The 27,622-nt window shown below is 35.4% G+C and overlaps 1 protein-coding gene and 1 long non-coding RNA gene across 3 annotated transcripts in view; one reads left to right on the forward strand and one right to left on the reverse strand.

Moving 5' to 3' along the window:
- Window positions 1-371: 371 nt before the first annotated feature.
- LOC131168247 (uncharacterized) lies at window positions 372-1,226 on the forward strand. The gene is made up of 2 exons (XR_009140271.1): window positions 372-634; window positions 809-1,226. It is a non-coding gene; the product is annotated as an uncharacterized LOC131168247 (long non-coding RNA).
- A 2,607-nt stretch (window positions 1,227-3,833) lies between these two features.
- Window positions 3,834-27,622, reverse strand: part of LOC131168246 (probable LRR receptor-like serine/threonine-protein kinase At1g67720) — a 31,440-nt gene continuing 7,651 nt past the window's right edge. Inside the window, exons 11-15 of one of the 2 annotated variants that reach the window (XM_058127550.1) lie at window positions 20,111-20,237; window positions 19,972-20,040; window positions 19,698-19,884; window positions 4,712-4,847; window positions 3,834-4,428 (exon numbers count right to left, since the gene is read on the reverse strand). In XM_058127550.1, coding sequence (XP_057983533.1) covers window positions 4,093-4,428; window positions 4,712-4,847; window positions 19,698-19,884; window positions 19,972-20,040; window positions 20,111-20,237 — 855 coding nt within the window. In that variant the 3' untranslated portion in view covers window positions 3,834-4,092. Of the gene's footprint in view, window positions 4,429-4,711; window positions 4,848-19,697; window positions 19,885-19,971; window positions 20,044-20,110; window positions 20,238-27,622 lie in introns of both variants that reach the window. The other variant, XM_058127549.1, reaches the window with a different exon arrangement.

Consider the following 27,622-nt stretch of genomic DNA (forward strand, 5'->3'; position numbering starts at 1 on the left):
GAATTTAGATTTGTTTAAAGTTTTTTTGATTTTTCTAGGTCTGTTTAGACTTGTTTTTTAGTTAGTTTTGTTTAGAATTGTTGTCTTAGTTTGGTTGGTTGTTGGTGTTGTTTTTTAGAGGATTTTAATTTTATTATCTGTAATCTCCCATTTACTTGTCTTGTAACCACGGTTCCCCCTCCCCCAAAGTGAAGACATATCAATAAAGATTTTCAATTTGGTTAAGAAAAAAAAACCCCAATTATTTTATATGCCAAAACACCCATGAGAATAAGGAGGTGATTCCTCATTGCTCCCAAGGCAGTGTGGGATACGCAATCTTAACCGTAGCCTTTGCCTATAAATAGAAGGCTAAGGGTGAGGGGTAGGACATGGAACTTTGAATACCTTAACTTTGAGTAGGGAGGCAAGAGAGAGAGAGAGAGTTGGGTTTTCACACGTTGGGGAGGATGGAAGAAGGGAGGGAGCATTCTAAACGCGCATAAAATTGCATTTCACAAAAGGGTTTCCAAACTTGGAAGGAACTCCATGCTTGCAAGAGGGGGAGGAAGGTTGTGAGAACGTATGTTGATGAATACGAACTACTTTGATTAGCCCCTTTGGTGAAAAATCCTATCTGACTAATCTTCATGAGGTAGCGTGATCCACCTCTTTATCCATTTCAATTTATGTGTTTGTGCTCGGGGGTTTTCATAGATTCATCTTGTCTATTTTATCATTTTGTGGTGGCGTAATTATCACTGTATTATTTACATTAATCTCTTCCAGTTTCATTATATAAATTGAGTGAGTCATGTTTAATTATTAGATTGCAGTGGTAGAAGTTGCACATGGGGTTTTGGGTGTAAATCACGTATCCTCCATTGGCAGGGAAGTCCTATAGGTCCTTGCTCGGACAACCAAGGGTTGTAGGTCAGCTCCGACGAAGCTTTCACATACGAGAGAAGGAGGGGTAGAGTGGAGAGAATGAAGCGACGACGGTTGCAGTGCCGTCATTACGGCTGGCAACTGAAAAAGGGGAGTTTTGTTTTAGGTTAGCAGCGACCGCAAGAGTATTGTCAAGAGCTGCGATGTCAGCCATGGGGTCGGCGGGTTGTGGCTGAATGGAGAGAATATGTAGTTGGGTTGATATCACTATTTTTTGTTTTGGAGTCTCTTAGCACTATATTTTTTTAGGGATTTAACATTCCCATTATCAATAATACTGGATGCTTTTTTTAGGAAAATAATCTTTAGAAAATTCAAAAAGAAAAAGAAGTGCAAATAAGGAAATAGAAATTTTTATCCAATGATGGCTCTATATTGGGGAAAGGGAAGCATGCTTATTTTATGCTGGTTTGCTAATTAATTCGCATGTTGAAAGTCACAATTGATAACTTGTTTATGCTTGTGAAATTAGCGTCATTTATTATGATTCAACTGTGAATGCACTTTAGAGATATATTTTTAGAGATAGACGTCTCCACGTTTGTCAGTATTGATTTTCAACCTGACTTATGATGGATGAAAGAGAGAATTCCACCATGTAGTGTCTTTCTCTTTCTCATCCCTAGGCAGGGGTGAGTTCTCTTCCCTAAGTTCGAATAGGTGGATAGGAGTAGGCACTTGCACTACAGGATTGAGGCATAGAGGGCAAATTTGGACTTTCCTTTTCTCAAAAGTGCTACTTATTTCATAAAGATCTTTTGACCATTTCCTTTTAATGATCGATGATGAAACCTAATAATATATTTTTAAAAATTTTCTTCATTTTGTCAAAGATTCTCATTCAAAAGGAAACTTCCTATTTTTTGAATCTTGAGTATTTTTTGCTTTTAAAAATCTATCTCTATAATTAGTTGCAAATTGAAAGTCATCTCCATCTCCATATAGTGTTGATTTCAATCAGAAGATTTTTTAACTTAATCATCATCAAATTCTTAATTTTAATATTGGATTTAAAAGCATAGGCCGGTTGCCAAATCACGACAAAAACGTTTGCCCTTCTCTTCCTTTCTCATTTTTATTTGCTTTAATATTATGTAAATTTCTTGCTTATCTTAATTGCTTTAATCTTTGTATCAAGTACATTTTAATTTTCATTAAACCTAATTCCCCCGCCCCCCCCCCCCCCCTTCCTTTAGGCTACCTTTGGGCCAACAATTGGTACCAAAGCTAGTTGACCCCTACAATTAACTGAGGCAGAGCACCAATGACCTCTCACTTGTGATCGTGTCATCGAAGCAGGACTCTCTACTCATTGGTGTGGGTGCATCTATGGGGACGATGGCTTGCTAGTCCGATAGGCACCATTGACAGGTGACATAAGTCAGGGATGACTTATGATTTGTGTCAATTGGTATTAGATCCTAACTCTAAATTTTGAACTTGACCTTCAATTGGTATAAGAGCTAGCACTCTTTTATTTAGTTATTTATTTTTGGACATAATGGTCTTAAAGAGGATCCATGACAACCAACATTTTTAGTCCTACCTTTGAGGGATATTCCACCATTAGACCCAAGTTGACTCAAAAGTTTAAGTTAATAGATATTAGACCCAACCGTGTATAAATACCTATTATCCAATCAAAATTTTCAACTTGGAATGAACTCACATGTACAATTCTCATCAAGTGGGACCACGTGCTTAAGCCATTAGGTTTTGGGTAATCGTCCTACAGATTTCATAGAACGTTTAACTATTAGGTCATGGCACATATTTAGAAGAATTTATCCACTTGAAGACTTTGATAAGTGGGAGGTTTCACTTGGCCCAGAGAGTACAATATGTTATTTTTGAGTCGAGCATAGTCTCATTATATTGAGGGCATTTTAGGATTTTCACATAGGACTACATATGTGTATATGTGTGTGTGTGTCTGTGTGTGTGTGTGTATTTGTGTGTGTGTGTGTGCGCACGTGTATGTGCATGCTAGTTACCTAAGATTGAAACTCTAAGATAGTTTTTATCCACAAGATATTAAAAATTGTGTAAAGGCCCATATGAACATAAGCACACTGTCGAACCATGTAGATCTTTGTATTCTTGTTTTCTTTTGTTTTCTCTTTACAATTTGTTATATGCACAACTAACAACAATTATAAATATCTAAGTTTAAAGAGATGATCCAAAAAAATAAATTGAAGATGATCAAATAGACTATGCCATATAAGAATCAAATTGGAGATCACATGAATATCAACTGAACATTGAAGAGACGAGAGAGATAATCATACAAATGAGCCAATCCCCTCTTGAGTTGACTTCGTACAAATACATACATATGGTTGGGAATGTAAAGCTAAAATATTTGCATCAAAACACTTGATCACTTCCAAAGGAGGAGTTGTGACTTGGGACGCTGCCTAAGAATGTCAACACTAGAAAGTTTACATTAGGATAGTGGATTACTTTTTCTGAAAAAATTGTGTTTCACAATTGAAATTACAAAAAAATGTGTTACTCTTTTTGCTACTAAGGCATAGTTCAATGTAGTTTATGAAGCATACAAGGAAGTGTTATAAAAAGATTTTGGAACTCAAGTTCAAACAAGAAAGTCATGTGTTGCATTGATTTACGCAAGACAAAGCACATTGTCAACTGTAAGAACCTCAATTCCCAGTCAAAATTTGAAACTTCACATTGTTTTTGTCTAGATTGATTTGTGCACTTCATATATTATAACTTGGATTTTTAAAAAAAAATATTAATGAAAAAATTAATTCTAAAAAGGAAGCCAAACTCAAATATAAATGAGAGTCTGAGACTTAAATCCCCTTGAATACATTTTGTATAGCCTTATCTTTCACTATCATTACTAGTCCGTGGCATATAAAAAGCAGGAACGGGAATTAGCTGTAAAAACCATGAACACTTAACCATCATACCATTAACAAGCAATAATTTGCGAGCTAAAAACTTTACAAGATTAGAAACTTTTTCTTCCCTCTTCCTTCTTTGCTATCTCTCACTCTCTCCCTCTGGGTTGGGGTTTGGATTATACACAGCATCATAAATTCAGGGTCCCGAACATATAAAAATCCCAATGGTAGAAAAGAAAAAGGAAAGAAGGAAAGACTTGGAAAACAATAGCTTGATCTGTACACGAATTTATCGAGCCATTGGGCGTGCAATGGACTCATCTAATGACAAGTAATTATCCGTTGGACCAACATCCAGGGCCCCCATGTTCATGGAAGAATGAATAGAACTTCTTGATAAATCATCCGAGTTTCCTTCCCTAGTAGCCTCTGCTCCCCTTTCAATTGAGATGGCATCTTGTATCTCCTTGATAACCTCAGATATTGATGGCCTCGTACTCCCATGAGGTTGAACACACATCAAAGCTTTCTCTGCTATCTTCCACATTGATTGAATGTCATATTCATCACCCAACAAGGGGTCGATGATTCCTTGAATGTCCCCACTCTCAATGTGCAATTTTGCCTGTGACAGAAAAGTAAAGGCAATTGCAACTCAGGGAAATTAAGGAAAAATCACCCAAGGATGGATAATGTTTCTTTCAACCAAATCAAACTGTCATTTATGATATGCAACCAAGTGGATTTTGAAGCATGAATGAACTCAACATAATGTGCACGAAGTTTTAAAAAATAGGAATGCTCATATAAGCTCGAGGAAAATGACCAAATAACATAGTTTTGGGGACCCAGGGAAACATGCTATGCTGTCAGAGAGTTCCAAAAAATCATCTAAAACTGGAGCTTACCCACTGGACTATATTGCGGAACTGAACACCAAAACTTTCATTAGAAATTGCTTCTCGGCCAGATATCAGCTCAAGAAGTATGACACCAAAACTATAAACATCACTCTTGTCAGTTAACTGCTGAGAGATATAATACCTGTGTCAAAAGGAGAAAAGATGAAGTGTGGTACAGTGATTAGCATAAACAATAACATTATGAGAATTTAAAGAACTTTAAAAAGAACAGACAATATTGGAAGTCATCTAAAATGAACAAATTTTACATGGATTTTCTAATACAGGTCAAAGCACTGCATCAGTTTTATATTGTTTTTGTTAATTAGTTTTACATTATCACAGACCCACAAATATAAAATATAGATCACCAGACGGAACAAATTGCACCTTAAGAAAAACTCTACACAGCATTAAACATAATGAGGGAAACGATCCTGACCCTTTGTCTTGCTACTCACCTCTGCCTATCTCAACAAAGGGCTCCATAATCAGTGGGTTTGAGAATAGGAATTCAGAGATACTCAGTACCTGCATTACCCCTTGATTTGATTGACGTTAGTAGCTGCAGAAAGGGGAGAGCTAGACCTAGAATAAATTGGATAGAGGTAGTGAGAAAGATAGATGGCACTCTGACTTTTGAAGGATGTTGCTAACAATTGAGCAAAATAGCAGGAATGGAGTTAAACGGCTAAAACTGTCTAGTGTGAATTAAGGCTTTGATACCTTTTTCTAGGGGGGAAAAATAAGGCTTCACTCTTAAAAGTTGCCAAAAAATGAGAATGCTAAAGTGGATGGGTGATATAGTGTTAGAAGATAAATTAAGGAATGAACATATTCATGGTAAGTCAGGCATAGCACTTGTAGAATATAAAACAAAGATGGGTGACTTAAAAGGAATGAACATATTCACAGTTAGGCATATGGTTTGGGCATCTGCAATGTAGGCCAGACAAGTGAGCTACTTATTGTTAGTAGCAGTACAAGAGGTTGCAGTAGAATTAAAATAACTTGAAATGAGATAGTAACAATTTAGCAGCCCTTAAATTGTCAAAGCAAATTGCTCACAATTTTGTAAATCGGCAGAAAAGAATTCATGTAGTCGACCCTACATAGTGAGACATAAGGTTTGGTTTGTTGTTGTAGTTAAAAGCAATGAGTTCAGAGTCGCAAGAAACAATTTTAACAACATCTAAACTTGAGAATAGAGGGCATTATTTAGTTCTTTTTTAAAAAATGTTTTCCAACAATATAATGGATCAATGGAATGAACCAATCTGCATTCCAATTTCCAAGTCAAAACATTAGCACAATACTACTAATGGATTATCATTTTAACCATATTTGGTAGTTTGGAATTCAGATCTTGGATCCGGATTTATGTGAATTTGGAAAAATTGCAGAATAAAATTATATTGAGTTTCGGCTTAATCCACACAAATCCAATAAAAAATCCCAAACACAAATACAAGCTAAGGACATTGGTATTAGTGAACTCAGCTATTCCAGGCCAAATATGCAGCTTTAACATGTAGGACTTTTGGGACATATTAGTGATACCCACACTTTTGTGATATATTGGTGATATTCAAATTAGCTTTGAGAATATTAAGGTTGTACTTTTGGCTTGGCATCACCAAGTTCACTAATAAAAGTCCTTAGGTTTGTATTTGGACAAATAAAAAATTTCTATATTTCAAGGGCATTAAGATGATTCTAAAGATTGGGATTGCTTAGCGTCTAGGTTAATAAATGTTTTTTTATGAATTCTTGTCAAATTTATTCTTGTTTGGGGTTTTCTTGGATCTTGTTTAATTATTAGAAAGCCTTTCCTTTATTTATTTACGCATTCATAAAGTATTTTCCTTAAGAAGCACTTGTAAATCTTAGTCGGAATGGAATTTTGAAACAAAGCCTGAACACTCTATAAAGCAGACTTCATAAACACAATTAATTACAATTGATTGTTAAGAGCTGACAAATTTTAGTGGCAAGTGCGAAGTGCCTCTTAATTAATTCAACAGAACTCCTCAAATGCCCTTGCAAGATTCAAATATTATTTTCTTCTTCCTCTTTTTCCATCATTACTCTGCACACTTTATAATCACAATCATCCATTTAATAATATGCTACATAAACCCCAACCCACATATTTGTGATCGAACACAACTTCATTTGCTAGTACAAAAATTGTCTAACGTCAATTAGGAGGAGCAATTTTTCCCCTATGTTTTGAGGGATGTAAGCTCTGTTTTTTTCCAAACACCCCAAAATTTTGCCAAAAATAATGAGAATAAGAACTTCACATGAACACGTTTTACTAAAGAACTTCAACCTATATTGTTGTTTAATCACACCCTAAGATTATGTACACAGACATAACAAATATGTAAAACAAAGAAAATCAAAAAGAGAGAAGAACAACGAATTTACATGGTTCGGAAGTGTGCCTATGTCCACGAAGCCCCTCTGCAATTTCCACTTCCACTTTATCTTCAAACAAAAGCTGCCTTGACGTTTCAACCCTCAGCGACAATATATACATATACGTATACATACATACATACATACATACATACATATATATATATCCCCATATGAAAACCTGAAAATTCCCTCATATGATAATACAATTACATTACACCCTAACTTAAACATACAAACCGCACCACCTAATGCACCCCTGTTGGCCTTAGTGTAGATAGGGAGGTTTTTTGTGCAAAGAGGGCTCAAGGCCCCCCTCCACACGAAACCTCCCACTTCTAACAAGCTTCAAATGGATAACCCCTCTGAATATGAGTCATAACTCAACAATCTCTACCTTGGTCACCCCTTTGGAGCTTTCAGATTTGTACCTCCACCTAAAGCTACACATTACTGATTCTACAACTAGCAATATGGAATAAGTTCAAGCAATGCAAGAACTTCTCCTTAATAACTACCTTCGTCAACATATCAGCTACATTTACTTGTGTAACCACCTTAACCAACTAAATGTACCAATCAACTCTCGTATCCTATGAGGCTATGATATCTCGCTGCAATGTGCTTTGTTTTAGCATGATAGACTTGATTCATTGCTAAGTAAATAGCATTCTAATTGTCACAACACAAATGAACAGTTTGTTGCTCTACGCCAAGTTCAGTTAAATAATCACTTCAACTGCATAGCCTCCTTTGCAACATTTGTCACTGTCATGTACTCTACCTCAATAGTAAATAATGCAACAACTGACTATAACATAAATTTCCAACAAACAAGTCCACCTACCATAGTGGATACATAACCTATGGTGGACCTCTTGTCATCCTAATCTCCTGCATAATCTGCATCAATGAATCCCTATACTAAAGCTAAATCCTATTTTGTACCAAAATCAATGCTGAAATTTGCAATGCCTTTCAAGTACCTAAGGACCCACTTCAAAGCACTCCAATGCTCCTTGCCTAGATTTTACAAAACTTACTCGCCATATTAATTACATGTGAAATATCGGAACAAACCATGGCATACATCAAGAAGCCCACTATACTAGCGTATGGTACCCTTGAAATCTCCTCCACATCCTCCTCTGATTGTGGATATCATGTTAAAGATAGCTTGAAATGATTTTCCAATGGTATACACATTGGCTCATGCTAAATCTCTTGAAAACCTTCTTTATGTATGCCTTTTAAGAGACCAAAAGCTTCCGATCTTTCCTGTCTCTCCTTATTTCCATCCCAAAGATCTCCTTTGTAGCATCCAGATCCTTCATTTCAAATTCCTTAATAAGGATTTTAAAACATTAACATCATAGATATTCTTTGCAGCAATCAACATATCATCACATATAATAATAAAAAGATAAACAAACCATCAAATAGACTTCTAAAAAAACAAACACAACAATCATACTCATTGCGGGTATATCCAATATTCATCATGTATGAATCAAAGTGCTTGTACCATTGTCTTGGTGATTGCTTTAGACAATACAATCATTGCCTCAATCTACAATCATAATTCTCCTCCTCAAGTTCCTTGAAACCTTCCAAATGCTCCATATAAACTTGCTCCTTTAAGACAGCATAACGAAATGTTGTTTTAACATCCAGTTGTTGTAACTCCAAATCTAACTGAGTTGTCAAGAGAATAAAACTTGAATAGGGGTATGTCAAACAACCGGAGAAAATATCAAATCATAGTCAATCCCTTCCCTTTAAGAGTACCCTTTTGCCGCTAGTTTGGCCTTGAATCATTTATCATCTCTTTCTAAAATATCATCTTTCTTCTTGAACACCCATTTGCATCCCACAACTTTCCTTCCCTTAGGAAGTTCCACCAACTCCCAAGTTTGATTTTCACGCAAAAACTTCACCTCTTCCATCATGACCTCCATCCAACTATTTCTCTTTAGATTTGTTTCTTATTTAGCTTTGGTTGGATTTGTAGTCTTGTTTTAGTTGGTTGTTGGTGTTATTTTTGGGAGGCATTTAATGTCTTTTTTATCTATAATCTCCCAATGATTGTCATGTAACCACAATATTCTTCCGCCAAAAATGAGGATATATCAATAAATAATTGGAGGTGCCGCCTTCCTTTAGTTAAAAAAGAAAAAAAGAAAAAGAGGAGACGTGCCCTCAAAACCATATCTCTGTGGTGCACAAATAATGTTTATGGGTCCGTGTAGCTACACAAGGTCATCTGATTGTTGTTGATCATGTAGCTCAACTGAGGGCACATTTGGTTGCTAGTCTTGTAGTTTACCAAGCTCCACCTACACCTTTGGTTCCTTCCAATCAACTTTACTTCATTTCCATCTTCTTTATACCTCAATATGGATGTCACATTGAACACCACATCTCTTCTAATAAATATCTTCTTATCCTTTGAATCTCACAACTTGAATCCTTTAACTCCATTTTCATAGCCAATGAAAATACACTTTTTGGATTTAAGTTTTAGTTTGGATCAAAGCTCACTGGGAATGTGAGCATATGCTGGACAACCAACTATCCTAAATGCAGAGTAGTCAACTGCTTGACCTATCCAAACTTCCTCGGCCACTTTACCATCCAACCTTGAAGAAGTTGACCTGTTAATAATATATTAAGTTGTGATGACGGCATGTACCCAAAAAGTCTTAGGCAATTCCACATGTAGTCTCATAGTTCTAGCTTTCTCAAGCAAGGTCCTGTTCATCCTTCTAACCAACCCATTCTGTTGTGGAGTGTGACGAGCTATAAATTGTTTGACAATTCCCCCAGACCTGCAAAAGTTTAGAAATTCATCAAACTTGTACTCTAGTATATTATCTGACCTGAGGAACTTCACTAACTTTCCTTCTAGTTTCTCAACCTCTACCTTCCACTACTCAAATTTGGAGAACACCTCTGACTTTTCCTTCATGAAGTAAACCCAAAGCTTCTTGTAGCAATCATCGATAAAGCTAACAAAGTATTGAGTTCCATTCCTAGATGGAACCCTTGTAGGCTCCCAAACATCACTATAAATATAATCTAGAATGCTTTTGCTTTTCTAGGAAGACAACTTGAATCACTCTGCACTATTTATCAAAAACACAATATCTGCAAATATCAACCCTACACTCCTTCAACCCTTTTAGCAATTTTCTCTTATGAAGTTCCATCATATACCCCTCACTCATATGTCCTAGGCACATATGTCAAAGTGTAGTGTCAACTCTATCAGTATCCAATGAAGTGGTCGTGGCGGTACCCACAATTGTATTGCTTGTTAGTCAATACTGATTGGTATCAACTTGTTTACCTTTCATAACTATAGAACCCTTTGAGCCCTTTAGGATTCTAGTTCTTAAAGTTGCTGAAAGTCCATGCAAAGTCTTTTGTAAGCAACCAAGAGAACACATGTTCTTCTTTAATTCTGAAACATGTCCAACATTTTATAACATTCTAACAATGTCATCAAACATTCAAATTTTAACACCAACACCAATTACTGGATAAGGATTATCATCCCAAGAACTACTAACCCATCATCACATTCCATGTAAGTATCAAACCACTCCCTATATGGACATTAATGAAAAGAGCAACCATAGTCCATAGTCCAAGTATCCTAAAAGATTGTTACCTAAAGCAACCAGCAAAAGCTTTTCATCGTCTAAACTATTTACCACCACTCTTGCAGAGCTTAATGGTTAGTCTTTCTCTTTCTTCCAAAGAGGGCAATCCTGATTATAGTGCCCCTTTCGTTTGCATTTGAAGCACTCAGCATTCTTGGCCCTTGATCTAGACTTCAATGTGCTAATCTTCTTATACTTTTACTTGGATCTCCCTCTCCTTTGCTCAACTTTGGCAACCAAGCCCTCTAGTCCCTTTCCTTTTAGCCTTGTTTGACCTGAGAAACCCAGAAACTTCTTTATAGACTTGAGTGGATTTCCCGTAGAATAATGTCATAACCAAGTGTTCAAATAAAGAAGAGAAGATAACAGCATCAGCGTCTTATCTTTGTCTCCAATCCTTACATCCACTTTGAGCAAATTGCTAAGAATCTGATTTAATTAATTCATATGCTAATTCAGAGCCTCATCCTCAGGCATCCGAAAAACAACGACTTCTTAAAGAGCAATTTGTTATTATTGGTCTTCAATATATGCCGGCTCTCCAATTTCTTCCATGAACCTTTACAAGTTTTCTTCTCCATCACATCGAATATAATAGAATTCGCAAAACAAGATCAGATAGTACTAAAGGTGATATGTTCTAGTTCCACCCAATCATCTTCATCCATCTTCTCCGATTTCTCTCCCATCAGAGCCTTGTAAACCTTCTATTGAACCAACAAATTGGCTACCTACATCTACCACAAGCTAAAATTTGCTTTACTATCAAACTTTTCAAATCTAGTCTTCACTTTGCTCATCCTTGCTGCGATCAAGATGCAAACCCTAGAAAACCTAGCATGAACTTGGTGCAGCCTAAGGTTATAAACACACACACACACACAAAACAAATATAAGAAAACAAAGAAAATCAAAAGAGGGAGGAACAATAAATTTACATGGTTTAGCAGTGTGACTGCGTGTGCAAAGCCCCTACACAATTTTCACTATATCATCAAACAAAAACTACCTTAGGGTTTCAACTTTAGCTACAAAATGTATATATGGCCCTATATGAAAACATCAAAATATTCTCATATGATAATACAATTACATTGCGCCTTGACTCAAATGTACAGCATTGCATTCGCCACCCCCCCCAAAACCCCCAACGCACACCCCAACACACAAGGCCCCTAAGCCCTCCATGCAAAGCCTTTTACTTGGAACAAGCTTCAAGTGGATAGCTCCTCTAAATATGAGTCATAACTCAATAAAGATTAAACAATTTAAATCAACAAAATCTTAAATCTTAACTACCTAATCTAAAAGCTTAAGTGGTTAGGTTGTTGATCAACAATCCATATCAAGCCTTAACACTCTCCCCTATGCATGGCCACACTCTCTTGCTATTGATTAATTTCACCCATTTGGCTTGTCTAACTCTATCTATTAAGACATCTTACAAAATGTCATCTTTCCACCCTTTTAGGCAAATTATACACTAATCAATTTGTCAAGCTATCCAACATTCAATTATATGCATGAGAGATAAGTAACAAGTGACACATTTAACCGTATATATAGGGTTTAAATGATTAGAGATAGGTACCCACAAATATTGACATGGGTAAACCTATCTTTAAGACTTAGATGTCATACAAATATGGCCAACATCATCCTGCCTAGGATAAAAATAAATTATTAATATCGCCTATATTACAAAGGTAAGGCACAATAATCAACAAATATTGACCTGGTCATTCCTATTTTTAGTAGTTGGATCAATGTTAATGAAAATGCCCAGCATCCAAAAAAACAATTATAAATATTGGGTCTGTAATGGAAGCAGTGCTTTCACATAAGCATTATGTTTCTCTTTATTTCTCTTTCTTTATATTTTAAATAAACATAACAAGCAAATAACTAGTTGTACTAGTTCATTTTGTTCTTTATTTAAAATCTATTATCAATTTTCTTACTCTATAGACATCATCTTGTTGCCTCTTAACATACTTTATTTTTCTAGATGTCTCATATGATTCAATTCACGGGGATATTCATTTGAATCTAGTAGGAATTAAGAACAAATTGACCATGAATCATATGGTTCTTGATTCAAATTTGATTTGAACCTTACAATTCATGAAATCATGTTGGAACCAAATCCAATTGGTTCCCACTCAAACACAAAAGTATTTAAAAACATCAAAATTCATGATTTTCAATACAAAAGATCTTAAAATCTTCTCCAAATTATTTCGGAATTAAAAACAAACAAAATTCACTAAATCTAATCTATTTTACTATTCTTTTCACTTATTTTAAATTTTAGGGTTCCTAAAATTTTTTCCCCAAATAGTAAAAATCTCATGAGGTCTTTCGTTTGCTAATTCTCCCAGACAATTGTTCATTTGGAATCTGGAAGTGTTAGAATATGAAGAATTTTTATATATTAGTTTTCAACTTTCTAACAAATTATGCACTAGTCATGCATGCATAGATATGCAAGCATGTGTTTTGGGTACAAGATCATTCAATATTCTTCAACATTTTTCAAATGTTTCTTTACATATGCATAACTTACAACTGATTTTTAGAATTTGCATCAACTTATAATTCGAGATTCGATTCTTGATTCGAAATTCATAGAAGTAAGGTTGCGTGATCTATTAAACCTTACCTTTTTTATTTGTGAAGTTTTACCATTTGGCAAGGTTAGCCCTAATATAAACAACATTTAATAGAATAATATTGGATGTTGTTGACACTGAGCTCAAGTGGCCCATTTGGTTACTGTTGGTGTACGTCCAGTCCCACATCGCCTCTATGAGCAGTCTCAAACCAGTATAAAAATCCTCTTAGCTCTCTCTCCTTGACACCTAGGTTTTGAGGATGAGCTCTCTAACTTGATATCAGAGCTGGGCCTTGGGCTACTTGGCTCCTCCGTGGGTTGGACTCCTCGCCTCATTTCCCCCCATGGCTCGAGGGGGAGTGTAGGTGTACGCCCACTCCCACATCGCCTCTGTGAGCAGCCTCAAGCCAATATAAAAATTCTCTTAGCTCTCCCTCCTTGACACCTAGGTTTTGAGGATGAGCTCTCTAACTCCAACATGTTTGGTGAACATTTTTGAAAATTAAGCAAGATAGAATATCAAATCATTGATTATCTAAAAGTTTCATACCATAACCCCTTTCAAAAAGGCTTTCATAGGGTCCATACAAAGGACTTAACCTCATGGAGACCCCACTACTTTGTGCCTCTAAAACAAACATACTTTCATGCAAAACTTGAAAATAAAAAGGAAGAAAGAAAAGAGATTTTGGATTTTTTGATTGGTATGGTTGGATCACAATGTAGACTACTTACATATCCACTGAAGAGGAATCAAGTTATCTATGGTTCCCAAAAACATTATCAAACTTTTAGTTTAAAAATATTTTTGGATTTATTTAGGAAAAAATCCTTGAACTTTGAATGCTTTGGTTTCTTTCGGAGGAAAACCATAAAATCCAACTTGACATCTTTGATTTTACTTTTTATAAAATAGACTTTAATATACCCAACAACAACATCATGAATAGTTCAATAAAAAGGTAAATTTTCTAAAAAGAATGTTTTGGTTTCTTTGGAAAGAAAACCATAAAACCCAACTTAACATCTTCGATTTTGTTCTTAGAAAAGAGGCTTTTTAATCTACCCAATAGTCATATCATGTATAGTTCATTAAAAAGGAAAATTTTCTAAAAACTATTTTTGGCTTTTCTATAGTGAAAAACTATAAAACTCGAAAAATGATGATTTTTTTACTTTTTGAAGAGAAAAGTCATAAAATTGACACTAGTCATTACAAGAGGACTCGACCAATCTCATCATACAATATATAAACATTGCAGCATCTCAAGAAATCAGAGGAGAATGCAAAAAGAGTAAAACCCCCAAATTCTAGCCAAGTCGTTTGACCATCCCTAATGAGGCAGTCGATTGCCTACAAGCATGCTTTACACATTCACATTTTTATGCAATTTTTGTTGAATCCAAGATACAATCCTACTTTATATTGATCTTGGATGAATGTTATTACTCTAAATCGACATGCATACGTAGAAATCATGCAAAATTAATGATGTCAACCCACATTCTCAAAAATGTAATAAGGCAAAAAGGGCATGTTAATGAACATAAAATGAAAGATGTGGAACTGATATGAAGATGGTATATTAGAAGGGAAGAACTCTCACTTAAGAGGACTATGAAAAGATGGAGTGAATGGAAATATGGAAAGATGGAAGAAATGATGGAAATTTAAGAATGAGAGATCTCCAAACATGCACGAAAATAAAGTCTCTACAATTCTCCTCTCTTCCCCCTCTATAAGCGTGCCTCCAAAATGACCCATGATAGAGGGAAATTTTTGAATATTGAATTTTGAAAATTCAAACTCAAACCAAAATAACTACCAACGTCCTCATTTGCTACCTAACACGTGGCAATAGTTAGAGCATGTGACACAATCAAAATGATCAACCAATGAAAAGAAAGAAATTGAAAATTCAAATTTGCACTGGGCTAGTTGACCATTTGCAAATGGCACCAAAAGCACTCGCGCATGCATTAAAAAACTAGCAAGAAAGGGATTGGTTGGTCGACCACCTTGTGGAAATTTCTTTTTTCTTTATTCCTGACTCAAATTTTAATTTCTTTAGTTGGATTAAGATTCATTTGGTCTAAAAATGACTATCGCGGATGTGTATTTGATATAAACAACATTAAACAAAATCATATGCAAAATGTAATAGATACTTAAACAAAGTTTAATGTAAACAAGATTTAATATATGGCCCTAAAAAAATTAAGAAATATTAAGCGCACTATCCTACGTTAGCTCGTGTACTGATTTAATTGGTTGTTGGAACTTCCTTTACAATCTTGCTTGGGCTAAGTTTTTCATTTGTGCATCTTGTGCTTTATGTCTATTTAATCTGACAACCAATTTACTACAATCTTCAGTTGTTAGAGTAGGCCCTAGGAATTGTCTTTAATATATTTAATACGCTCTCGTAATGAAAGCTTATTAGGCTTGCAGAAGAGCATAAGCCCACTATTGCAAAAGATGTCCTCAGGTTATGCACACGCAACAAAGCGGAAGAAAATAAAAAGAAACAAAAACATAACTTCATGTTGCTCGGGAATGTGCCTACATCCATAAAGCCTTGGTGAAATCTCCACCATTGTCAATGGAAATCATGCAACAAAGTGGAAGAAAAATAAAAGGAAACAAGAACATAACTTCATGTTGTTCGGCAATGTGCCTACATCCATAAAGCCTTGGTGAAATCTCCACTATCGTCAATGGAAATTCTCTTTTGGGGTTTCAACTCTCAGCTACAACTATGTATATACATAACCTATGAGAAAACCTCAAAATACCACTCATAAAACAATATAATGCCACTAGCTCCTACAACAACACAATACATTCCTTGAAACCTTTTGGCTGCTTCATATAAATCAATTCCTCTAAGTCCAAATCACTTATTTTGACATCCAACTACCTCTAGATCAAATTCAGCTGCCATGGCCTATAAAACTCAAATGGAGGTTATTGGATAATTAAAGGTAACACCTAATCAGTCTACCTTCCCTCAGGGAGTGCTCCTTTGCCTTGAATTATTTACATTTGCTTTCTGAAGCATCATCTTTCTTCCTAAACACCATTGAACTACACTACTCCCTTTGGAAGCTCCATCAACCCCCAAGCTAATTTTTGGGCAAAGACTCCACCTCTTTAATCATAGCCCCTGGATCTTCGCTGCTAGTAAGTAATGCAAAAGAAGTCAGATCCTCAAAATCATACCTATATGGTGATTGCGTGCCACATCTTAGTATGTCTATAGCTAGAATGTGCAAATAAGATTGCCAATGTGGTTTAACTGAGGGTACTTTGGTTGTTGGTCCTATGATCTACCAAACTGCACCTACACCTCTAGCCCTTGGTTGTCAGCCTTCCTACCTTATTCATCTTCTATGTCTTTTAGCGCAGACACCTCTTTAAAACACTAGCTCTTCTTTTCTCCACCTTTATTTCCTCTGGGTCCCATAACTTGATCCTTGTAGACCCCTTTTCCATAGCCAATGAAGGTGCACCTCTTTGATTTAGGGTCTAGCTTGGATCGAAGCAAAAAAAAAAATGAGCGCTTGTTGTGCAACTAAAGATCAATGTAGTAGCCTACCTCCTAACCTGTCCATACTTCCTTGGTCGCCTTACATCCAGCTTCATAAAAGGTGACCTACTAATTATATAATAAGTGGTTCTAACTGCATCTGCTTAGAAAGTCCTAAATGCAATTTTGCCAAACTCTTTCACCCATACAAACTTTGTTGTTTTCTCTTTCATCACATGAACTCAAATAAATCAACCAGCCAGGATCAAACAGTACTAAAGGCAATCTGTTCTAGTTCCATCCAATGGTCTTTGTCCAACTTCTCCAGCTCCTCAAACTCAGTAGCACCCTACAAACCTTCAGTTGAACCACAGATCGGTTACCTGCAACTGCTATAGGCAAAAGTTTTGCTTCCCATTGAACTTGTCAAGCCTAGCCATTTCCCCACTTATTCTTGTGACAACCTAGATGCAAACCACAGAAAATTCTAGCATGAACCTGGTGCTTTGAATACCCAATTGTTGTGAAAAAATGCCTTGGGGGTATGCACACGCACATGCACACAAAAAGTTGAAAGAAAAACAAAAGAAAGCAACACAATGATACTTTATAGTCAATGAAACTGCCTCAGGGTTTCAACCCTTGACTACAACAATATAAAAAAAACCCTAAAATGCCCTCATACAACGATAAAATGACATTACATCCTTGCTGGACCGTATTGCAGGGCTGCACTTAACCCCCACCCTGACAATCCCTTCACCCTCTGCACCAAACCTCCCACTTCTTTACAACCTTCAACTGGATAATCCTTTCATTATATGTGATGAAATTTTAATTTTATTTAAAGAAATGGTTATGTTGAGGATCAAACTCTAGACCTTTTGGTCAAAGAGGCTCTGATAACATGTCAAGGATCAATTCACTAAAAGATTAAGCTACAAAGTGAGGCCTAGAAATATTTTTTTAACATGTATAACACAGTCCAATTGTTGCATAGATACCTTTTTAAGAGTTCACTCCGAATCCTTTTGGCTATATACACAAACTAGTTTGCAAACATTTTCCAAAAATTGGAAATTCCATGCAAACACTCCAATGCAACAATCATGCAGCCGATAAGTCACACAGTACACAAAGCCACTCCCCTCTCATTTTTTCACAACCTCACCACCAAGGTCTTAAATTTTGATTTCAACTCAAATTTCGAAGCTCTAAAAGTATGGAAATTTCAATGGAAATTTCGATTTCGATTTGAAAAAATAATGGAAATTAGTAGTAAAGCATGGAATTCTTTGTGAAACTTTAGAAATGGTTAACAAACATAATAATATAAGTTTTAGGACTAATATATAACAAATTAAATACATCTATGTTTTGTATGAGGTAGAAAAGTTGTAAAATATTATGTGTATCAGACATATCTGTGAGATAACGTACATTAAACATACTCAGTTAATACAAATGAAATTCATAAATTATTTAAATATTATTTATTATACAAATAATAATAATTTAGATATGAATGGCTAAATAAAATGTACTGTAAGTTTTTTTTTTCATATAGTTTCAAAAGAACTTGTAATAATCTTTTGTTTCGATAAAATAAATTAAAAGAGAAATTTCACTTCACTCCTAAATCTCTCATTTGAATTTCGACAAAATTTCATTCTATAGTTAAAATTTCGACAAGTTTCGCTAAAATTTCGAGATTTCGATAAATTTCAGATGATTCATTGAGATTTCGATGGAAATTATGCAAGATGGAAATTGACTACCATTTCGATTTCGAGGGTGACGGATATCGGAAATTTCGATAGAAATTTCAACAATTTCGTGGAAATTTAAGACCATGCTCACCACACAGAAACCCGACCTACCATCCACTGTTTTCCTATTCTTCAATATTTTTATTTTTTTCGCATTAACCTCTTTGGAATGTGTAGTTCCCAAAACATTAAACAATACCAGAAGAAGGTTCTTTATTTTCTGGTCGCTCAGGCACACTACACATGAGAGCTTTTTGATAATTCATGGAAAAAATCCCACCATCTCACCATAGTTTGATCTCTTAGGTATCAGATTCCCAAACCAAGATTTTTTCTCCTCTTTCCAATTTCTACCTTCTGCTTTTTTCAATTTTCAACCTAGTTGCATATTTCTATGTTTTAAAGGAGTGCATGCTGCCCCTTTAATTCAGCAAAGGTGCAAAAGCGAGTGTAGGAGCAACCATTCAATAGCATAATTCAAGCACATCCCCTGCTAACATGCTAAAAAATGATAACAGTCGTGAATTCTTGCTAGAGTGAGTAATCCCTAGGTGTCTCGGAGCCTAAGATTCAAAAGTAGGAAAGAAAGCCTTTATACAAGGATCAAGTTGAAAAGTTCAAACTATCCCAATGCATGATTGAGTCAATGAACATGTTGTGATCATGCCATCGAACACATTGGTATATTGCGGAAAGTGAATGTATGTTAGCATGCACAATTTTACGACTCACTTTTGAATTGAAAATTAACAAAAAGCATGTGTTTGACAAACTTCCGCTAATAAGACAGTCACATCAATTGGATGTACTAGTACAAAGTAAATAAAAGTTGCTCAAAGCATCACATTTCATAAACAAATGGCAACAGCAAAAGCATGTATTGAACTCCTTCTTATACTTTTTATTGTTTATTTTTTTAACATGGCATAAAAAGTTTTATCTCAAGGAAAACAATGATAAAGTTTGAAATTAAATGAATCAGGGGCTTACTCAGGATCCAAATATCCAACTGTGCCCCGAACTATGCTTGACACATGAGAGGCTCCATCTACTGCAAGTTTTGAGAGACCAAAGTCTGAAACCTTTGCTCTCATGTGTTTGTCAAGAAGAATATTGCTGCTTTTTAAATCTCTATGAATAACAGCTGGAACACAGCCTGTATGAAGGTACTCAATCCCTACAGCAAGCAAGAAAACACAAGAATCAAGATGGTTCATCTGAAATATGAGAGAGACTGCTATCCCTATCAATGAATGATGCAAACCTCTTGCAGCATCTTCAGCAATCTCAAGGCGCTTGATCCAATTTATACTTTGCTCAAGTGTTAAAGGCCCTGCTAAAAATTTATACAGGAATGAGATTCTAAATTTAATTTACTTCCACAGAAGAGTACACAAGCTTACCATACAGATGTTCTTTGAGAGTTCCATTATGCATGAACTCATAAACAAGCATACTTTTCCCTTCTTCTTGGCAGTAACCTAGAAACTGTACCAGGTTCCTGTGATGAATCCTTGAAAGAAGAGTCACCTACACCAATTAAAAGGGTAGATCAGTTGAAAACAAGTTTCCAAAGTAATTTCCTTTGTCTATCAGAGAGAGATAAAGACAGGGGAATGAGTGCATGTGTCCACTTTTTTGTATGTGCACGTGTGCATGTGCAAGGGGAGAGGAAGTATATGATTTGATCCCAGTGATAGCCCAAATATCTCACAGTGAAAAGTTCAGCTTGAGTCCAGCCTAAATGCAACGCAGAGTTCAGGCTAACAAAATCCAACTAACCATTATTACCTGCATCCTCGTAAAAAATAATATAGTAAATGGGCATTTAACTTCTGATTTTTCAAGGTACTACTATCTGACATACAGATCATACCTTAAACTAATTCAAAGAACAATCACTAAACAAGAAACCAACCCAAGATAGTATGCTTGGAACAGGTTTACATGCATGCATGCGCAAGCTTGCAAGCATGTCCTTATTTGTCAAAATCATTTGGACTCAACAACTTGTCCTAATTATGGTACTTCTATTTGTTTATTTGTATTTGTATTTGTGGTCCGCCCTTTCCCCAGACCCCACATACATGGGAGCTTTGTGCACTGGGCTGCCCTTCCCCCCCAATTTGCATGCACATCCAAGTTCTGAATACATTTAACTCTGAGATTTTAAAGAAGGACAAGCAATAAATGAAACACGAACTCTTAGTGTTCCACATATTTCCTCCCTCCTTTTCCCAATGCAAACCTATACATCTCTCAGGATGATGCAGAACAGAATTTAAACCTTCACATAACAATGCAGGCCACAGAATAGAAAATATTTTGATCTTGGTTTTGTGAAGAGGGTAGCCAAGTGTTAGCCAGGGTTTTAGAAGTAATTAATTGCTTGAATTTTACAATATAGGTTGATAAATCTCTGGGCATACATAGGTTTAGAAAATAAAAGGGTGATTGTCGAAAACAGAACACTGTGATGCATAAAACTAATGCTCAACCATTCAGATTCCATTGATCAAATACTTTTGAACCATACTTAGTTTCTGCAAAAGCTCAATATGAAAACCAAAAAAAAAAAACAAAAAAAAAAAACAAAAAACAAAACAAAACAGACACATGCTCACATTCTTTCTCTCTCTAAAGAAATCCCCCAAAGTAACACCCAAACGGAAGGCTAAGGGAAGAATGAAAAAAATGAAAACAAAAAAACAGCGACTAAAATGCAGAGAAGGAAACTTAATTGAAAACACATTTCTTGTTTGGTTAACATTTCCAAAACTTCTAGCGATAAAAACTTGTTGATTTTTTTCATCAAATTAAACAAAGTCTAAAAATATGATTAGACTAGTGAAAATGCAAAAGAATACAAATTAGAAGATACAACAACAAGCCTTAAGTCCCACTAAGTGGGGTTGGATATATGAATTCTTTTCCGACAATTCACACAATCGAGGGCATTTTCTTCTCCGAACTTAAGAGCTATTAAATCCTTGCTCACTACCTCATTCCAAGTTATATTAGGTCTTCCCCTTCCTCTTCCAGTATCATTTACAATGACTAGCTCGCTCCTCCTCACTGGTGCTCTGATTGCCTACATTTCAAATGCCCACACCATCTAAGTTGCCCCTCCCTTATCTTCTATCAGTGCTATGCCTAACTTATTTTGAATATATTCATTTCTCAATTTATCTTTTAATGTTAGACTACTCATCGAAAAGAGGAACCTACGCGCAATGGTAAATTTATCGTCGTGTGACCTAGAGGTCACATGTTTGAGGCAAGAAAACAGCCTCTTGCAAAAATGCATGGTAAGGCTGCGTCTATAGACCCATTGTGATCTGCCCCTTCCCCAAACCCTGCATAAGAGGGAGCTTTGTGCACTGGGCTGCCCCCCTCCTCTTTTTTTTTTTTTTGTTATACCACTTATCCACCTTAGCATGCGCATTTCAACCACATTTACTTTTTGAATGTGTTGTTTCTTAGTTGTCCAGTATTCTAATCCATAAAGCATGGCTGGTCTTATAGCCGTCCTATGGAACTTTCTTAATTTAATGATATTCTACGATCGCATAACACACCTAACACACTCCTCCATTTTACCCAACCTGCTTTTATCCTATTTATTATATCCTCATCAATAATTCCCTCTAGTTGCATAATAAGATCCAAGATATCGAAATTTATGTTGATTATTAAGTTTAATCCTATCTTCAACATTCATCCTTACATGGCTGAAATTACATTTCATATATTCTGTCTTATTTCTACTTATCTTGAAACCTCTAGACTCTAAAGTTGCTCTCCAAAGTTCTAAACTTAGATTCTACCCCACACTTATTTTCATCGATCAAAACAATATCATCTACAAGCAATATACACTATGGGATCTCACTTTGGATTTTCTTAGTAAGTTCATCAATTACTAAAGCAACCAGATAGGGGCTTAAAGTAGAACCTTGATGTACACCTATTGCGATTGGGAAATATTTGGACTCTCGTCCTACAGTCCTAGTGCTAGTCATTACTCTATCATACATATCCTTAATGAGATAATATAGTTGTTGCTTACTCCCTTCTTCTCTAGCAACCCCCAAAGAACTTCCCTAGGTACTCTATCATATACTTTTTCTAAGTCAATAAAAACCATATTCAAGTCCCTCTTCATTTCTCTAAACTTTTCCATTAATCTCCTTAGAAGGTAAATAACTTTTGTTATCGATCTCCTAGTCATAAAACCAGATTGATTCACTGAGACACTCATTTCTATTCTTATTCTTTGTTCATTTACCCTTCCCACAATTTAATGTATGACTTATAACTTTAATTCCAAGATAGTCATTACAATTTTGAATATCACCTTGTTTTTGTAAATAGGTATATCAATTGTATTTGTATATGACAAATGAAAATGGTCAAACATATGTATGGACTAGTGTTTTAAAAGGCGTTTTTGAGGCGCACCTGATGTGTTTTGGGCCTAAAACGCCCTAAGGCGTTAGTGGAAATGTGCAACTCCTAAAAGCCGTACACCTCAAATGTAAAGTCTCGCCTTTTTACGCCTCAAATTCAAGCGTATGCCTTTAGGGATTCTTGGTTTATAACATAAATTAAACAAGTAGAAACCATAATGTAGTAACCCAGAAAAAAAAAAAAAATTTAATTATTATTAATCAATTAATTAATTAAACATTATTAAATTAAATTAATTAAATAAATAATGTGATGGATATATAAGTAAACATATATACATATATATATATATATATATATGTAAATATATCAAAACTTAACTGTTAAGTTCCATCACAGAGACATCTTTTCTCCACTTCTCTACGCCACTCTCTCTCTCCTCACATCTCTCCTCCGCCTTCCCTCTCTCTCTTCTCATTTTCTCAGCAAATACTTGATCGATCGAAAAACGAAAAATACCGCTAGCTTCCATTCTCCGCCATCGTCAATTTAACCGGAGTGAATTTTTCGTAAGAGAATTATAGGTACCACTCCTGTGGTAAGGTAAACCCACTTTTTCTCCTCAATTTCTCTCAAATCTTCAGTCTAATTGACGATCAGACGCCATTTCTAGGGCCTAGCGTCGATCCTTGTCAATTTGATCGGAGCGAAATTTTGAATTGGACTTTCTAGGCATCACTCCGAGGCTAAGGTGAGGAGTACAAATTATGTAGGTTGTTTTAAAATTTTAACTGATTAAATTGTAATATTTAATTATTAAATTGTAGTATTTAATTATATCAGATTTTTGGGAGTGTTTTGGGAATAAGTTAAATTGTAGGGAATTGATTAAATTAGATTTTTAAAAATATTCCTAGGATTAAATTAAACTGTAGGATTGGATTATATTGGATTTTTTTGGAGATATTCCTGGGATTAAATTAAATTGCAGGAATTTGATTAAATAAAATTTTTGGGGAACATTTTGGAATTAAGTTAAATTGCAGGGATTGGATTAAATTAGAATTCTAAGAATATTTTGGAATTAGAATAAATTGCGGGGATTTGATCATATTGGTATTTTCTTTAATATGTTAAAGATTAAATTTAAATATGGAAAGTGGATCATACCCTCGTTTTTAGAATTTAACTGGTTAACAGGAGTGTGTGAGCCTAGGGATATTAAAATAATTATTATTCTAGAATTTAGCTAATTATACTGAAATATGTGGTTATAGGGTTTGTACTCTGAACGCCGTAGGCGTCGGTTTAGGAATCTTACAAGCACAGTCTCCGTGAATAAGGTAAGGGGAATAGATTAAGCTAGTAATTTTGTAATTCAACCAGTTAAAATGGAAATTATATGTGCGTATATATATATGATTATCATGTGGGTTTTGAAAAGCCAACCGTTTGAACTGTGATTTTGAGCCTAGAGTTGTGTTATTAGTTATTATTTGCGAAAATGGAATAATTAAAGTAATGGATTTTCTGGATAAATTGTGGAGATAATTTAACGTGTATTTTTAGTAAAACAGATGATGAACATGGGTTGACTTATTATTTCAGATGATATAATTATGCGTATTATTCAAATCGTGTGGCATGAGTAAAGTGAATATATTGTGTTGAATTATGATATAATTATGAGATATTGGAAATACTGAAATGTGTTGAGAATATATATTGTGTGTGATTGTTTAAAACATAGCTAAATGTGAATGTTAAATTGCAAGTTATGGTTTGAGAACTCCGGTGGACCATAGTAGGCACAATACTTGTTGCGCTTGATTTCTAAATAGCTAGTACATCCACACGTCTTAGAGAGAGTGTGGAGACGGAATGGTAGATTGTGCTGAGAAGGGTAGAGTTCCCCTGGAGTCTAGACCAGTATGGGAACAACCAATCTAACTTACAAACTGAAGAGGTTGTTATTGATTTAACTTTGATGGGCCAACCAGGGTTAAGTCCAGCCTATGGGCTGCACAACTTGTTATGGGGGGAAGCATGACAGTGTTTATCCATCTGACAGTGAGTTCTAAATGCATAATTGTTGATTTAACCAGTGAATATTATATAATAGTGTATGTGAATTATCTGTGAATACTAAGTATGTGAAGACAGAAGATGAGAAATGTAAAATGAAATTATGCGATGTGAAATGTGGGAACAGATTATGTGATGCGAGATATTATGCGATGCGACATATTATGTGATGAGAAATATTATATGATGTGAAATACTGAGAAATGTAAAAACTGAGATTATGAAAAGATAAGTATTACAAAGATAACAGGGTGCAGAGTAATGTAACAAAATAATAAGTGTATTACATATTGTAATATTATATGTATTTGGGACGAGATAAACTCTCCGTCCAAGGGCTTGCTGAGAAAGGCGAGTGCCCTGATAGGTATCAGATGTAGGCATACCGGACTGCATGACATATTAGGGCAGAGGGAAGCTACTTGTATGGACGGGTAATCTTCCATATTTTCGAGAACTTTTGCTGATAAATAATTGTACTAATGTGTATGAATACGAAACAAACTATCCACTTGAGGGTTTACTGAGTAAGATAAGTGCCCTGATGAGTATCAGTTGTAGCCATACCCGGTTGCATAAGGTATCAGAGCGGAGGGGTGCTACTTGTATGGGGGGGTAATCACCACAATCCTTGGAAAACTCTCGTTAATAAAATACGCTGCATGTGTGTGAGTAGGGACATAGAATGATTTCATAATTATGGATTAATTCATAAATGATGATTATATTTTGTACAAAAACCTCATGAGTATCAGTTGTAGCCATACCCAGCTGCATAAGGTATCAGAGCGGAGGGGTGCTACTTGCATGGGTGGGGTAATCACCACAATCCTTGGAAAACTCTCATTAATTAAATACGCTGCATGTGTGTGAGTAGGGGCATAGAATGATTTCATAATTGTGGATTAATTCATAAATGATGATTATATTTTGTACACAAACCTCATGATAGCCACACACTCATATTAATCTATTCCATCTTACTGAGATATGTCTCACGCATTATACAATTCATCTTTTTCAGGACCTCCGCGTGATTGAACTTAGCAAGCTCGGGGGTGGGTTTGTTGGCATAGCATTTTTGTGAGAGGGTACAAATCTTGGATGTATATTTGGGTTTATGTTTTTAGTTTTCTGAGATGAATATATATGGATACTGAATGTTGGGAAATTTTTGGGATGTTTATATAGAACTCTGGTATATTATTGAGGATGTTTATTTATTTTTCTACTGCGTGATAGAGGTTATGGTATCAGACATAGGTGATTGGATCACACCACACCCCGAGCCCCACTTGGCAAGTTCAAGGCGTGACATAGAATGCATCGAAAGCCCTATCCTACCTCTCTCGCACAAAGCTTCCTCTATCCAGCTCCCTCGACAAAGCCTCCAATGAGTCTTCTCCTCGACAATAGCCTCTGCTCTCTCTCCGACAATTCCTCTAGCACCTCCTCTCTCTCCGATGACTCGACGGCTGCTTCCAACGATTCCTCCAAGCTTCTCGTCTCTCTCCGACGAGTCGACGTTCCCTTCCAAACTCTAATCTACCTCCGACGACTCCTTCTGACGTATTTTTACCCTTCGTCGAACCCTTCGGAGCTGACGTCTCTCTGCAGCAACCCTCTTCAATCTCTTGCCTCTCTCCGCAACCCTCTCACCCTCTCGTACTCTCTGCCACTGTGTTGGCTGCAGCTGGCTTTGAAATTAGAATCTTGAGACATTTTTAATTTGGCTTTTTCTTATGGCTCGTGCTTATTTCTTTAAAATTTATTATTTGTGTTAGTTAGTTAAAACTTAAAATTGGCCTATATGATATTTAAAAATTATATTTTTATATTTTTTTCTATTATTTTAAAATTTTTCATATTTTTATTATATATAAATTGATTTTATTTATTAATTATTTTAAAAAATATAGTCCCAAAATGCTTACGCTCAATGCCTTAAGGCTCACGCCTCGCCTTGTGGAGGGTAAAAAGCCTTGCCTTATGCCTTCGCCTTTTAAAACACTAGTATGGACACACACACACACACACACACACACACATATATTTGAATGACTTAAATAGTTATAATGCTTCAAATTTTTTGAAATTTTATGGACTTTTTATTTTAACTATATTTTAAATTCACATGGGCATTTTATTTTAACTTTTCACCAAATATTATCTATAGAATTATTTAGCTCACATAAATGAATTATGGATATCAAAGTACTATAATAACAGATTCTCACAACTGAAAACTATAAAATTTGATTCAATTTTTACCACAACAATTGAAAATCGACAAAAGAAATAGAAAACTTGTAACAAAAGCAAACACATTGCAAATTGCAATTGCTTGTGTTTTACTGTAATGCAACAAAAATAGAAAATAGAAAACAAATATGATATGAAAACAGCCTTTAAGTAAAAAC

This window comes from Malania oleifera, chromosome 11, assembly GCF_029873635.1.
Source record: "Malania oleifera isolate guangnan ecotype guangnan chromosome 11, ASM2987363v1, whole genome shotgun sequence".
In the NCBI taxonomy this organism is placed as follows: Eukaryota; Viridiplantae; Streptophyta; class Magnoliopsida; order Santalales; family Ximeniaceae; genus Malania; species Malania oleifera.